Here is a 15,024-nt window from a genome sequence, read left to right as displayed (position 1 = left end):
TCGTCAGCCTGTTAGTTGGCCACTGAAATCCATTCAAATTATTACTTATCACTATGAACCACATTCTTTTTCCAGTTTTATTTATTTTTTAGCCAGTTTCCTCCCCCGCCCCATTGCACTGAATAGAACCCTGTAGCTCGGCTGGGAAAATCACCCTAAACTATTGCCTGACAGTCATCCACTCATGTTCATGAAGGGGTGCCATACCGTTGCAGACAACTCACGTCTGAGTAAGTTGCTGTAATCAAAATTCAAAGTCCCTGCAATCACAGAGATATCTTTAGCTCTGTGCTCCTATGCTAAACGCCACCAATGCCTCGCTGGGTTTCGAGTTCCAGTTTTAGTTTGAAGTACAGGCACCCTGTCGGCCTCTTCCTCGTTCAAACAGGAGGAAGCAGAGAGGAAATTGGAAAATGGCGCAGGGGTCGAAGCGCAGAAGGGGCCTCGGTGGGGCATTAAGGTCACAGCTCGGGGGAACGGCGAGGCTTGCCTATGTGCCTCGACAGTCGCCGTCCCGATATACTGTGCCACACAGCTCTCACCGCCCTGCCAGTCCGAAGACGTGATGACACCGTCGGTCGGCCATTTTCCATCCCGTTGGTCATTCTGTCATGTTCTTGATGGTAGAAGCCACATTGGGCAGACCGGAGGAGGGCGTTTATCCATCCGTTGGTATTCTGTCATGTTCTTGATGGTAGAAGCCACATCGGGCAGACCGGAGGAGGGCGTTTATCCATCCCGTTGGTATTCTGTCATGTTCTTGATGGTAGAAGCCACATCGGGCAGACCGGAGGAGGGCGTTTTTCCATCCCGTTGGTATTCTGTCATGTTCTTGATGGTAGAAGCCACATCGGGCAGACCGGAGGAGGGCGTTTTTCCATCCCGTTGGTATTCTGTCATGTTCTTGATGGTAGAAGCCACATCGGGCAGACCGGAGGAGGGCGTTTTTCCATCCCGTTGGTATTCTGTCATGTTCTTGATGGTAGAAGCCACATCGGGCAGACCGGAGGAGGGCGTTTTTCCATCCCGTTGGTATTCTGTCATGTTCTTGATGGTAGAAGCCACATCGGGCAGACCGGAGGAGGGCGTTTTTCCATCCCGTTGGTATTCTGTCATGTTCTTGATGGTAGAAGCCACATCGGGCAGACCGGAGGAGGGCGTTTTTCCATCCCGTTGGTATTCTGTCATGTTCTTGATGGTAGAAGCCACATTGGGCAGACCGCAGAAGGGCGTTTTTCCATCCCGTTGGTATTCTGTCATGTTCTTGATGGTAGAAGCCACATTGGGCAGACCGGAGGAGGGCGTTTTTCCATCCCGTTGGTATTATGTCATGTTCTTGATGGTAGAAGCCACATTGGGCAGACCGGAGGAGGGCGTTTTTCCATCCCGTTGGTATTCTGTCATGTTCTTGATGGTAGAAGCCACAATGGGCAGACCGGAGGAGGGCATGCAGCTGATTGGTCAGTTGTTCTCCACTCATTGCTCTTCGATGAATGTTGAAACCAGTGTGACCAGTTGGGTGTATGTATGTTAATAAGTATGTGGGACAAGTTGGATGTAATAATAATAATAATAATAATAATAATATACCTTTTATTGAACCCCATGGGGTAATTTGGCCTCTGCATTTGACCCATCCTAGTTATTAGGAGCAGTGGGCAGCCACAGCGCAGCGCCCAGGGAGCAATGTGGGGTTAAGGGCCTAACAGCTGTGTGGATCATTTTTATTGTGGCTAGACCGGGATTCGAACCACCGATGTTGTGGCTCCCAGTCATGTACCTTAACCACTACGCTACAGGCCGCCCCTACATACATGTAAGTATGTAAATGAGTATGGGTGAGTAGTTACTGTTACTCATTGCCTAATATCCTATCACATATGTAAAATGTGTGGTCTCTTCGTCGTGGCTATTTGTTGAATCATATAGATGTGCCTCTTTTTAAGAAAGAGTGCTTTAAGAAATATATAGTTATAAATAAAAACATACTGTAAATGTAAAAGGCATACCCAGGAAAACCCATCTATAATGTAGCATCAGATCCTTTCTAAAGTTACTTTAGTGGAAACAATGTTAGAAAGTGGCTGTACAAGCCTCCCTTCCAGCCTGTCATGCACTCCTTTCTCACAAATGATGTGAGCGTGTAAATAAATGAATAATTTAGCAGCTGACAGGTATCGAATGTTACATTGTGAATTGAATTCTCAATCGGAGACATTTTGTTTTCTCTTGGAGGATCCCAGGGTACCAACGAGGACACTGCACCATTATAATAGCGTTAGCTGTGAGCTCCAAAACAAAAAAAAAACAAAACAAAAAAAAACATTTTTTATCCTGCAAAGTCACAAACATTGCAGATTGTCAGCGTGCTTGGGGTTATGGGCTGATGTCACCAGATGAAATCTGGATCTGTATGTGGGAAGCAGACTCAAACTCTTCAGTTTATGAGTAATGAGCATGCCCCGGTGGGTTGTTAGTGGAGAGTTTTGCCGAGGAATTAGCATCCACCTGGAGGCTGAACCTTCCTCTTATTTCTTTATTTCTCCTCCTTCTTTTTCTTCTTCTTTTCTTCTTCTGTTTCTTCTTCTGGTTCAAGCCCTGATGTAGCCACGGTACAATCTGCACAGCTGTGGGGCCCTTGAGCAAATCACTTCACCCCACATTGCTCCAGGGGTTACTGTCCCCTGCTTAATCTAATCAACTGCAAGTTGCCTTGCATTAAAGTGTCAGCTAAATAGCAGATTATTTTTGGAAATGGGACCCAGGAGACGATGTGCTGGGTGCGTAGAGGAATATCCATCCGTGTTGTTCTGCACTCGGTGTGTAATCAGTATCCTGGAGGTTAATGGTTTTGGGTTCACGTTGATTTCCTTTTGGGAATGGAGTGCTGGTTTCTGCGTGCCCTGGGGACCGCAGGTAAGCAGATTGTCAGCAGCCAATGGGGGAGTGCGTTCACGGCCCTCTGAAGCACACGAGAGCACGCTGCTGCCTGCGTTCGGCTTGTTACCCTGTAAATTAATTGCAGTCTGTCTCTCCACTGTGACTGATCTGAAATGTTTTTTTTTTTTGTTTTGTTTAGTTTTTGTTTTGTGTGAGTTAGGAAACCTCAGGGAATTAGACAAATCGAAAAGGAGGGTGAAAGAAATAAACAGAGGAAGATAAAATTAATGGTGAAGACTAGAGGCTTGAAAAACGGTGACCTTTTTTCACCCCTTCCATCTTTCTTTCAGAAAAGCCCTCATTTTATTCTTTCCTGCCTTTACCAATGGGTAACCTTTGGCACTTCTGGAGAGTGGATGGAACACATGCTTTAGTGATTGGACAGGGTGCAACAATTGGGTGTTAAATGTCAGAATTCAGAGTAATAGAATGCTTAAAGTTGTTACACAATCTTGGGGTGGGGGGCGGCAGACAAAAATAAAAGAACACCCACTTGAGTATTCCTTATTGGGGAGGGACTATTTTTTGTGGGGGTAGGAGGGTCTATTCACTCAACATGAATGAGAGAATGGATGATGATTTATTTATTTATTTTCCGGGGTAATGACATTACCTGGCATTTGGGTGCATGAGGGGGTGGTAGGGTGGTTGGGACACGACGTTGTCACATTGTCTAATACAATTGCCTCACCCGAGTGAAAAAAAAGAAAAAGTCACTGTTATTACCGTACGTTATTTTAAAGAAGGAATCTACTTCTACACACATGCAGTGAATAATCTCTGCTTTACAGTTTCACAAATGCAATCCGCGTGCCGTTGTTATCACCCGAGATATAGCATAGGTGTATCCGTCGGCGGAGATTCCTCACAGCCGTGACTAGCACATACGCCCAGCTCCTGTCGCCACAGAGGCTGTTAAATTATCTTCATGAGCGGGACCATCAATGTCAATGATTGCTTCTCACCGGGCCTTTAAAGAGGCCGTCCGCGGAGGACGCCGCTCCAGCGCCGTGAAGGCCCGCGCGCGGGGAGGTTTATGGATTTGGCCGCACCGGCCGGCCGTAGGCCCCTTTATTTAATGCCGTCCCCAGCCTCAGTGGCGTTTTTAAGTGGGAATGAGATTGGACAAGAGGACACGTAAAAACGACGATGTGTGTGTGATCGCCATCGCGCACACAGGCCCGCGGCCCGGAGACCATCAAAGCCTCGTCAGGAGCGGCATGGCAACGGCCCGCGGTGGCACAGATGTCGATCATCGATCGGCGCGTGGCGGCAGCAATTAAGAGGCTCGCGGGGCGAGAAAAAAAAAAGCGAAGAAAAAAAGATTTAATTTGCTTGCTCGGTTGATTCATTCGGTTGTTTTTTTTTTTTTTTTTTCAAATCATTTTTAGATCTTTTTTTATTGCTCTCGTTTGTTGTCGTTGCTTCCACTTCAGTCCGGCGAGGATGAGATTGCTATCTATCACTTTGGCAGTCATATTCCTCACGGCAAATGACACTTGTTTACTAGCGGGGATGAAGCGGGCAATGAAAGGAGGCTCCGCATGGAAAATTGGCTGTCAGCAGCGGCCCCCGTTTCCCCCTCCCGGAGACGATGACTGCAGGCCCAGGAATAATGGCCGCTCTTGCATTAGCGCGGGCGGCAGCCGCTTGACAAGTGACTCCTGTGATCTGCGGCGGGCCTTGGCTCCCAAACGCCCGTCTGCCTTCGTGATTTCCGTCGGGAAAGGGGACGCCGCGCCCCTCTCGGACCTGCGCCGACGCAGGGCACACGCTCTGATCCTCCCCTCGAGGGTCGGGGGTACGTCGCGGCGTGTCGCCGTGAAATCTACCATTCAGATCAGGAAATGTATCGCAACACTTCACAATGTACCAGTGAATATACAAGTTATCAGTGCTTTCGGATTTGATTGCAATACATGAAAACAAATGCAAGACTGTGACTTACATACACATATACACATATACACATATATATATATATATATATATATATATATATGTATATATATATGTATGTGGATTTTTGTTATATTTTTCATATGTCTTTAACAGTCGGTCTGTTGTTGAATTGGTTGTGGTCTCTCCTAATTTAGCCTGTACCTTACAGGCAATGTCCTAGGCAGTGTGTGTGTGTGTGTGTGGGTGAGATTGCCTGTGTGTGTGTGTTTGTGTGTGTGAGAGTTTGAGATTACCTTTGTGTGTGTGTGTATGTCTAAGTGTGTGAATGCCTGTGTGTATGGGTGTGGATGAGATTGCCTTTGTGTGTGTGTGTGTGTTTGTGTGTGTGAGAGTGTGAGATTACCTTTGTGTGTGTGTGTGTGTGTGTGTGTGTGTGTGTGTGTGTGTGAGAGAGTGAGATTACCTTTGTGTGTGTGTGTGTGTGTGTGTGTGTGTGTGTGTGTGTGTGAGAGAGTGAGATTACCTTTGTGTGTGTGTGTGTGTGTGTGTGGGTGTGTTCTTCCACCCCCATCTCCTCTAATGCAGGCTCATACATCACTGTCCACAGCTCCCTGATTTCCTTTTTTATTTCCCTTGCATAAATAAGTATCCTCCCCCAAAGGCATTCAGACCTGTCTTCATCTGCTTATGCCTCTCTTCTCTGTCAGAGTGGCCACTGTACCAACACCCACTCAAATAATCACATCACTCATGAAGCCCTTAATGCATCAACACACAGTGATGACCCCTGTTAGTCAGCCTTTAAACATCAACCACAATAAGCCACTGGATATCATCCACAATAAGTCCCTAAACATCATCAGCAATAAGCTACTGAACAATCCCCGCAAACATCAACCACAATAAGCCACTGAAAATCATCCACAATAAGCCACTGAACATCAACAGTAATAAGCCACTAAACACCAACCGCAATAAGCCACTGAACATCATCAGCAATAACTCTTCGAGTTTAGCCTGAGAGCTTGCAAATCCAAGTGGAGCTATCGCATGTGTCAGTAACTCACCAGCATGCTAATTAACACAAAGAGCATATGTTTGGATTCAATCAACACTTGTCCTTAGCACTGACTTACAATTAATTAAAGTACACTGCGTACTTGGAAGCACAGCTTGAGTTTGGCAACAACCGAAGAAAGAAAGAAGAAAGAAGGTAGCAAATTAATTTGTTTGTTCAGTGAAAGTGAAGGAAGTCCGTCAGCTGAATCCAGGCCGTAATCCTCTCGATGAGTTCAGTCAGATTCATGCCAGCTCCAGCCATTGTAACAGCAACAGTTATCGCTGCCTTTTTATTTTCCTTTGCCGTAACCTCGGCCAACCCGTTTTGGATAACAATGTAGTTTGCATCTCTAGGCCAATCTGATGTTCGCAGGAAGCCAATTAACTTGCTTCCATTGTAACACAATAGAAACAGTCCAGATGAACAGCGGATAAAGGACAATTTAATTCAAGCTTTATATAACAACAACCTTACTGGAGATTTAAAAGCGAGTCGCTGGTCTCCAGTTCCGATGAGGGGGAAATACAGGGAGCGTTACTGTCCAAACATCCGGCGCAGGACGCCGTCTCCGACATCATTATCTCCTCTGTGACGTTAAGCCCCGCTGTCCCTGCCGTAGTACAGGACGGGATGACATTCGCCCCAGACTACACTGCACAATCCAGGCCGGTCTATTGCTCATACGGGGCACACCGCTGAATGTTTAGTAGCTGCTGGAGAAAACTTCAGTTTTGTTTTATTTGTTACAGCATACCATTAAAGGAGCATCGGATAAATGTATGTGCTGTCCAGGGTACTGGCTTTAAACTGGGGGCACTTTTTATGATACCTTATTCTTGCCATCACTAAATACTTCATAGAATGGTCAATCTATAATTTGTGTACAGAGTGGGGCATATGTTCTACAATATGGGCTACATTTAAAACAACACTCCCTAATAAACATTGAAATGACGACCAGGCCAAAAAAATCGCATTAAAGTTAAAGTTAAAATTTAAGTTTTTGTTCCCATTGATGCAGGGTATCACAGGCCATAGTTGTAGTGTGTGGTTGACTGAGATCATTATCCACAGATACAAAGAGGCAGCGTTCAGATTTCCATCAGTGGTTCATATTATATGGAAGGGAACATGCTGAGTTGTTGTGTCTGAAGTTGTATAATGTATTATGCATATGGAAATACGTCATGTTATGAGCATTATACATTTTGAAATGCGTTGTGTTATGGGCAGATTAAGGCTGCAGAGCCACAGAAGATAAATAATTGCTGGACGCATTCAAAAGGGCGTCATGCAGACAAGTGCATATGAGTATAATGGTGAAAGCAGTAGGCTGTTGAACTTTTAATGGTCGATGTCCTCTAAATCAAACAACAAGCATAGCTAAGTCAACATTAGCTAAATATGGCCTTGATTTAATGCAAGCATGAATTATTTAATGCATAGCATTAAGCCATGACGTGTTGCTACATTCTGAAAATAACAGTGCTAATACTTGCTACATAATTAGCTAAGTAGCTGGAGAGGTAGCTGGCTAATGTCATCACTTACATCGATACCTTACTCAGGTACAAACAAGGATAATTCACCGTATGACAGTGAGACAATTAGAGTTCAGCACAGGGAACTGGACTGCTTCATTGAATCCATCCATGTTGAAGTTGCTACTGATCCATGTCAGCATTTCTATGGACATTTTGAAATCCCAAATTATTTTTACTGTGACACTTAACCTTGCTAATGATCCCCCCAAGCTGTCAAAATATAATGGCCTGAAAAAAAACTCCAAGTGCCAGTGAATGGTTAATTAAACCATCTCATTTGCATACGTCGTAGCAAGTGGAGCTCCATAACCTGACCTCTCGTCAATCCCTTGTGTAAAAAAATCCTTTCACATCTTCTAAAATAACCAAAGCAGACGCGAACCTCGCAAGAATGTGGGCGGCTGCTTAAAAAAAAAAAAAAGAGCCCTTCCTTCGTCAGAAAGAAAGAAAGGGACGAGTGCCTCACCTTCCCGACGTACTGGTAGTCAGAGCCGGTGTATTCCTCCAGGAGAAAGAAGTGATTCCACATCCAGCCCCGTTTGGAGCGCTGAAGAACCCGGCCCTCGTCTCCCGGCGTTCCCGTCGGGCCCTCGCCGCTCTGGGCCGCCAGCGTCGCCGTGGAGACCGGCGCGGGACACGCGAGCGCCAGCAGGAGCAGCACGCTGTTAGGCGTCATTGTATCCAGGGGCGTCGGTCGCAGAGTGTCGTGAATGAGGAGTGTTAACGTGGAGAGGATCGCTGCTCTGGAGGACTGCAATGCACCGTGGCCAGATCTGGCATCTTAGTCCCGTCGCGTCGATTTTCTCACTGGCCCCTGGAAAGAGCGAGTCGCAACATGAGGGCACGGGACGGGGCAGACAACGACACCTCGTCACTGGTTAGCACGGCTATAGCAGTTAGCATGCACACACACACACACACACACACACACACACACATTCACGCTCACACACACACAAGCCATTCAAGTTCACATTTTTGTAATATCAACAAAAAATGGAGTTGCCAAAACCAAGGATAAGAGAGTTGCACATACTATTCAATGTTAGATAGATGTGATATATGTGATCATGCAATGCTATGGTGTTGGATATGACATCATATGTATCATATGGCTCATGTGTTAGCAATGAACCTTCTCTAAAATACTTGTTTAATAAAGCATGAAATGCTGTTATGTTCATGACAACAGAGCTTGCTCTTTGCAGGTCGTCATGACAGTAGTGGACACATATGAATGATGTGCAATGTGTCCACCCGGCTTGTGCTAAAAGTACCCCGTTGGTCCAGTATGCACTGGACATTATCCTGGGTAACATGCTAAATGATAAATAAAGGTTAATAAAGGTAAATAAATAAATAAATGAAAACAATTTCAGAGAGTAACAGGGCATTGTGATACTGGGTTTTGAATCGTGTTTTACGCGACCCACCCAGACATGGTACCACCGAGAGAGAGAGAGAGAGAGAGAGAGAGAGAGAGGGAGGAAGAGACAGAGTGAGATAAATAAAGATTCAGAGAAAGAGTAACATAGAGTGAAAGGAAGAGAGAAAGAGGAAGAGAGAGAGGATTTGAGAGTACAGAAGAGAGGAATAGAGGGAGAAAGAGAAAGAGAGAAGGAGAGAGAGATAGACGAATAGAGGGAGAAAGAAAAAGAGAGAGAAGGAGAGAGAGCAAGAGAGAGATAGAGAGAGAGAGAGAGAGAGAGAGAGAGAGAGAGGGAAAATAATTACAGTAGCAGCAGGCACAATAGAAACAGCCCCGGATGAAAAGCAGGTTGCAATGGCTGGGTGAGCCGCTGTCTCCAGGAACGCTGGTCTTAATAGGTAACTCAGGGATGCATGCATAATGTATGGGCTTTTGGAAGTTAATCCTAATAAATCTTCCCCCCGTTTCTAAAGGAGTGCATTTTCTGCCAGGTTTGTCTAAAGGCCAAAGTGTCAGAACAGCCCTGACAGCCATTCATTACAGTTCTCCGGGGATCTCCGCGAGACCAAGACCAGATTCATAATTTGTCCCTTTTTTTTTCTTAAGTGATCTGGGGTAGGAAAGAGAACGGGCGGGAAAAAATTACAATGTGAGAAATTACAATGTGAATGCCGTCTTTCGAGTGAACAAAGAAGCAGCTTGTGTCTTTTGAGAAAATTAGTCCCCTCATCCGCATTGATTAATCTGAAAGATGGAGTTGCGAATTAACATTATCCTTTAAATGCAAATCAAACGATTTAGTTAATTAGATACCAAAACGATGCATTATTCACTAACGTCGCCCCTCGATGGCACCGACAAATGTGATCCTAGTAAACGGCGGACCGGGCTAAAGTGCGAGAGATTAATGTGGCTTAATGCGCCAGGGACGGGTCATGTGACCCGTCTCCGCGGTAATTTGCGCTGACAGTGACTGTGGCTGAGCGCCCCGGCTCCAGGTTCGAGCGCGACGCAGGGATTTGGGGTGAGCTGGTGGTCTGAGTGTGTTCCTCCTCTCGTCGGGAGGGGATTAGGCAACACGGAGACCTGTTTCCGGAGGGTTCCCTGGAAGGCGGACAATAGAGAGGCGATGAGAAGGGAGACGTCATCGACTGCTTCCGATTTCCCCATTTCCTCTCCCCTTAACCCCTCTATTATGTTAAGAGTTTATGACTTAACGCTTAACGCTGGTATTGATACCAAGCATTTTTACACTCCTAGAGTGCTACAACTGTATTTTATGTATTAGTTTGTTTGTTTGTTTATGTATAAACAAATTGTTTATTTGTTCTTGTATAAATACATCATGGCGACACAGTGATAGCGATTCAACAAAGTCATTAATTTGGAAAGATTAAGAGGTTTAAGGGAAATTAGTGCAGATGGCTTTACACACACACACACACACACACAGGTGCAGATGCATGGCACACACACACACACACACACACATTACCATGGCTACCATTTATAACTGATATCTGATTATAGACTACCACCTTATGCCAATGCTGAATAAATCCATGGGAAATCTTTAACTTTTAATTATATTCCTTGTGTTGGGGAATGACGGCCCATATACATGACAAAGGCCCTTATCTAAAGGAATGGAAGCAATCCATTAGTAACCTATCATCAGCTGAAGGCAGCGACTCAGAGTAGACAATTAATTTCAGGAAGAAAAGCTTGGATAGAAACTGCGCCGTGGCCAGAAGAAAGGAAACATACAGACGGCATGCTGATTGGATAGGTCCCGGGTGAAGCCTGGCCAATCCCAGGAGAGACCTCACTGATCCGCCTCTTCCCGGGCATTGGGCAGGGGGCCCTCGACATTTTGTCTCCGTCGCAGGGTTCTAATGGGGGTGGCAGGTACCAGCTGGGCACCTGCTTCTGCGCCGGTCCAATCAGATACCCGTCGTCTGCCAGTTCAATCTGCTCTCACTCAGCCAGGGTGGATTCCTGCCCGGGCGGTTCCCGTCCAAATCCTCCTCATCATTGAGTCACTGACACTTTACCTCCTGTAAACCACCGCGAGCGCTCTACCCACAAACCCGCTGGACTGTGTGTGTGCGTGAGAGAGAGAGAGAGAGAGAGATCGATAGAGAGAGAGAGAGAGAAAGATAGAGAGAGAGAGGGCTGAGAGAATGAGAGAGAGAGAGAGAGAGAGGGAGAGACAGGGCTGGAGAGAGGGAGAGAGATAGAGAGAGAGAGCGAGAGAGAGAGGCTGGGGAGAATGAGAGAGAGACGCCTGGAGAGAATGAGAGAGAGAGAGAGAGAGTGAGAGATGTGATAGGGCCGTTGGATGGGTAGAGATACAAAGCGGTTGTTGACATACAGAGAGAGATAGAATAATACTCAACATATAGAGAAACAGAGAAGAAAGAGAGCTAGAGAGAGACAGAGAAATAGAATGCAAGGGGGGTGTTTGTGCATTGCAATCCCAGGCACTTTCATATCAGTGGTTGGACACCTATTTATTTTTCTCTCTCCGTGTCCAGAATCAAGGGCGTATCCTGTTTACTCTTCCACCCGTGCACCTGGCAACAATCCACCTATCCGCCCATCCATCTGTCCCTCCCTCTCTTAATCACTCTATCACAGATGTCGAGAACAGGAGAGCGTCTCGCAGAGACGCGTGACGGAAAGATGCCGATCCCTTTCAAACACGTTGAAATGTCACACACACGTACACATACTTGGGGCTAGTTTATATAAATGCGGTTCTAAATGTTTCATACATGCATGTATGCACAGGAAATGTTACACTCTCTTAAGATATCAAGAAAGATCCATGTTCTCTATTTTATAAAGACATGCTGTGTAAAACATACGCGATATAGTATACTGGCGTTGTGATATATCAGGTTTGGGATTACAGGTTATTTGCGCTTTTCGTGTGCGTTATGTGTTTTTCTCCATTGGTGGTGGGTACTGAGAGAGCGCAGTGATTCAGTCATGTGGAGATAAGCAGAATTACACAGGCCTGGCCATCTGTGGGCCTTACTGTTGCGACAGTGCATTCCACGTGTATTCCCCTACAATGAGGCCTACCCTACAAAGCATATTCAATAAACAAAATACATGCAGTAATATTCGGGAAGATATTTTCACCGTATCATGTTTTCTTTTTTATTATTTTTACCTCAGGAGTCTCAGGGGGATATGTGTAAATATCTGTTTAAATTACTTCATAAGCACATTTTTTGCTGGTGAAAAAAACTGAGCACGGTGATCTGTAAATGTGAAGACTGTTTTTTTTTTTTGTTTTTTTTGGAATACATTTTCAATATACAAACATTAGAATGAGTCATTTACATTTGCTTATGATTCATAATGATCTGCACCATCTGCAACATCAAGGCTGAAGCGCAGTAATAATATGGTTCCTCATAATGCACTTCATAAATAGATGGAAAAATTAAAAATAAAAAAATCTGTAATTTGCCCGGCATTTTCATGGGCGTGTCCGTGTGCTCATGTGAACTTGAATGCTTGTCTCTGTGCCTGCAATCTGTGTCTGTGCACACGTGTGCATGTGCATGTGTGACACAGCGAGAGGGGGAGAGGGAGAGAGAGAGAGATAAAGAGAGAGAGAGAGAGAGAGAGAGAGAGAGAGAGAGAGAGAGAGATAGATTGTAATGGCTGGATAGATATATAGATAGATATACATGCTGTTTTTTTATCATTCCACCAAACAAGTTGCAGCTCACAGCTGTCTTTCCCTTTGAAGTGTGACCATCGCTCTTGCTCTGTCTCTCACACCAAGAGTGAATATGCAGCTTACAGTCTGCTGCAGCCAACTGATCTGTGCAATCCCCGAACTGGACAATATCACAATGATATCTGGATTCCCAACATAGTATCTTATGGAATACATACGTTTTCACTCTGTGAACACTTGATTAGGTTGACCTGTATGCACAGCTTGTTAATGCAAATATTTAATCAGCCAATCATGGGGGAGGGTACTAAATGCATAAAAAGCATGCAGACATGGTCAAGAGGTTCGGCAGTCTTTCAGACCAAATGTCAGAATGGGGAATACATGCGATCTATGTGTCTTTGATTGTCGGTACCAGACCGAGGGGTTGGCGTATCTCAGAAACTGCTGATCTCCTGGGATTTTCACACACAACAGTCTCTAGAGCTGCGATGCTTTTTTCTGCAGAGAATGGTGCAGAAAAAAAGACATCCAGTGAGGAGCAGGTCTGCAGGCAGAAATGTTTTGTTAATGAGGGAGGTCAGAGGAGAAGGGCCAGACTGGTCGAATCTCTTAAGTGGATAGGCTACAGCAGCAGAAGAGCAATAAGTAGAAGAAAATAAGTCGAATAAAGTAAATACCTAATAAAGTGCTCAGTGAGCGTATGTCCATCTATCCATTTTCTAGATCACTTATTCCTGTCCAGGGTCATGGTGGGGGGATTCTATCCCAGCGTGCCGTCGGTAATTGGCAGGAATACCCCCTGAACAAGTCACCAATCCATCGTTGGGCACACATACACACCGTTGATTCTCACTTTCATACCTACGGGCAATTAGCCCATAGTCTCCAATTACCCCATGGTCTCCAATTAGCCGGCTGCATGTCTTTGGACTGTGGGAGAAGCCCGGAGTGTCCAGGCCCCATGCAGACAGGAGGAGAACAAGCTAACTCCACCGAGAAAGGCCCTGGCCAAGACTCAAACTCATTAACGTCTTGAGATGAGGCGACAGTGCTATCCACTGCACCGCTGTGCCCCCTGAAATTATTCTTCCATTTTTGTATTTTCCAGTGTTAATAACACTACTTGAATTTAGTTGTGAAGCATAAAGGTTACATTAAAATGGTAAACGCTGCAGAATACATCGTGGCTGGCATAACGGATATACTGTATATACATTCAGTGAGCACTTTATTAGGTATTTATTAGACTTTTTTTTTTCGACTTATTGGTCTTCTGCTGCTGTAGCCTATCCACTTAGAGTTATGATGTTTTGTGTGTTCAGAGATGCTCTTCTACACACCACAGTTGTAATGTGTGGTTATTTGCGCTACTGTCACCTTCCTGTCAGCTTTGACCAGTCTGGCCCTTCTCCTCTGACCTCTCTCATTAACAACGCTTTTTTGTCCCCAGAACTGCTGCTCACTGGATGTCTTTAGTTTTTTTTGCACCATTCTCTGAAAACTCTTGAGACTGTTGTGCATGAAAATCACAGGAGGTCAGTAGTTTCCGAGACATTCAAACCACCAACATTAGCTCAGTCAGTTAGAGTAGGCGTGTGGCAGTTAAACCACCAACATTAGCTCAGTCGGTTAGAGTAGGCGTGTGGCAGTTGGAGGGTTGCCGGTTTGATCCCCCGCCCGGGCTGTGTCGAAGTGTCCCTGAGCAAGACCCCTAACCCCCAAATGCTCCTGATGAGCTGGTCGGTGCCTTGCATGGCAGCCAATCGCCGTCGGTGTGTGAGTGTGTGTATGGATGGGTGAATGAGAAGCATCAATTGTACTGCTCTTTGGATAAAGGCGCTATATAAATGCCAGCCGTTTAGCATTTACCATTCACCACGTCCTGCACCAAAAATCATTCCACGGTCAAAGTCATTTAGATCTCATTTCGTAGGATTCTGTATTCAAACCCTTGACAGGGGTCAGATTGATCTAAATGCCAGATTATGTCCTAATTACTGCTTCTTATCCTTGCCTCTCATTCATCTCCATTGCATAATGGTGCCAGACGGTCACATTGGAACGATGACGGCAGTTCACTCTCGCCTAGCACTTGAAGGTCACCTTCAAAGGTCAAGGTCATTCAGCGCATTTCCACCGAACATATTCAGATTCATCATTTTGACTCATTAAAAGGACATTGAAAATTGTGCTGTATTTTCGTTTTCTGTTTTTGTATCTCGTTCATCCGTGCATTAAGCCCGGTTTTCCTCCCCAGCAGTCTCGTAGCGTGTCCAATTTGTTCCGACAATGTCGCGGCCTCGCGGTGAGCCTGCCGCATGCCGCCTGAGCCCGGCGTCGGTCGATAACCGCGTCGCCGCGAACCGCTCAAACGGAGGAGAGACACACGCCATCACATATCGCCGCGTTTCCAATTATCATTACCGCCGATGCCCTGTGTGGCCGT

At 45.5% G+C, this 15,024-nt stretch overlaps 1 protein-coding gene across 1 annotated transcript in view; it reads right to left on the bottom strand.

Annotated features, from left to right (window-relative positions):
- The window catches only part of LOC133126170 (cadherin-10-like), a 65,181-nt gene that overhangs the window by 45,065 nt on the left and 5,092 nt on the right, over positions 1-15,024 (bottom strand). Inside the window, exon 2 of the mRNA XM_061238092.1 lies at positions 7,913-8,260. Within this exon, the coding sequence (XP_061094076.1) occupies positions 7,913-8,122 (210 nt within the window). The 5' untranslated portion in view covers positions 8,123-8,260. The remainder of the gene's footprint in view (positions 1-7,912; positions 8,261-15,024) is intronic.

The sequence above is a fragment of the Conger conger genome, chromosome 4 (genome assembly GCF_963514075.1).
Source record: "Conger conger chromosome 4, fConCon1.1, whole genome shotgun sequence".
Classification (NCBI taxonomy): domain Eukaryota; kingdom Metazoa; phylum Chordata; class Actinopteri; order Anguilliformes; family Congridae; genus Conger; species Conger conger.
The sequence above is the reverse complement of the archived record's forward strand: the minus strand, read 5'-3'. Positions and strand labels throughout refer to the sequence as shown.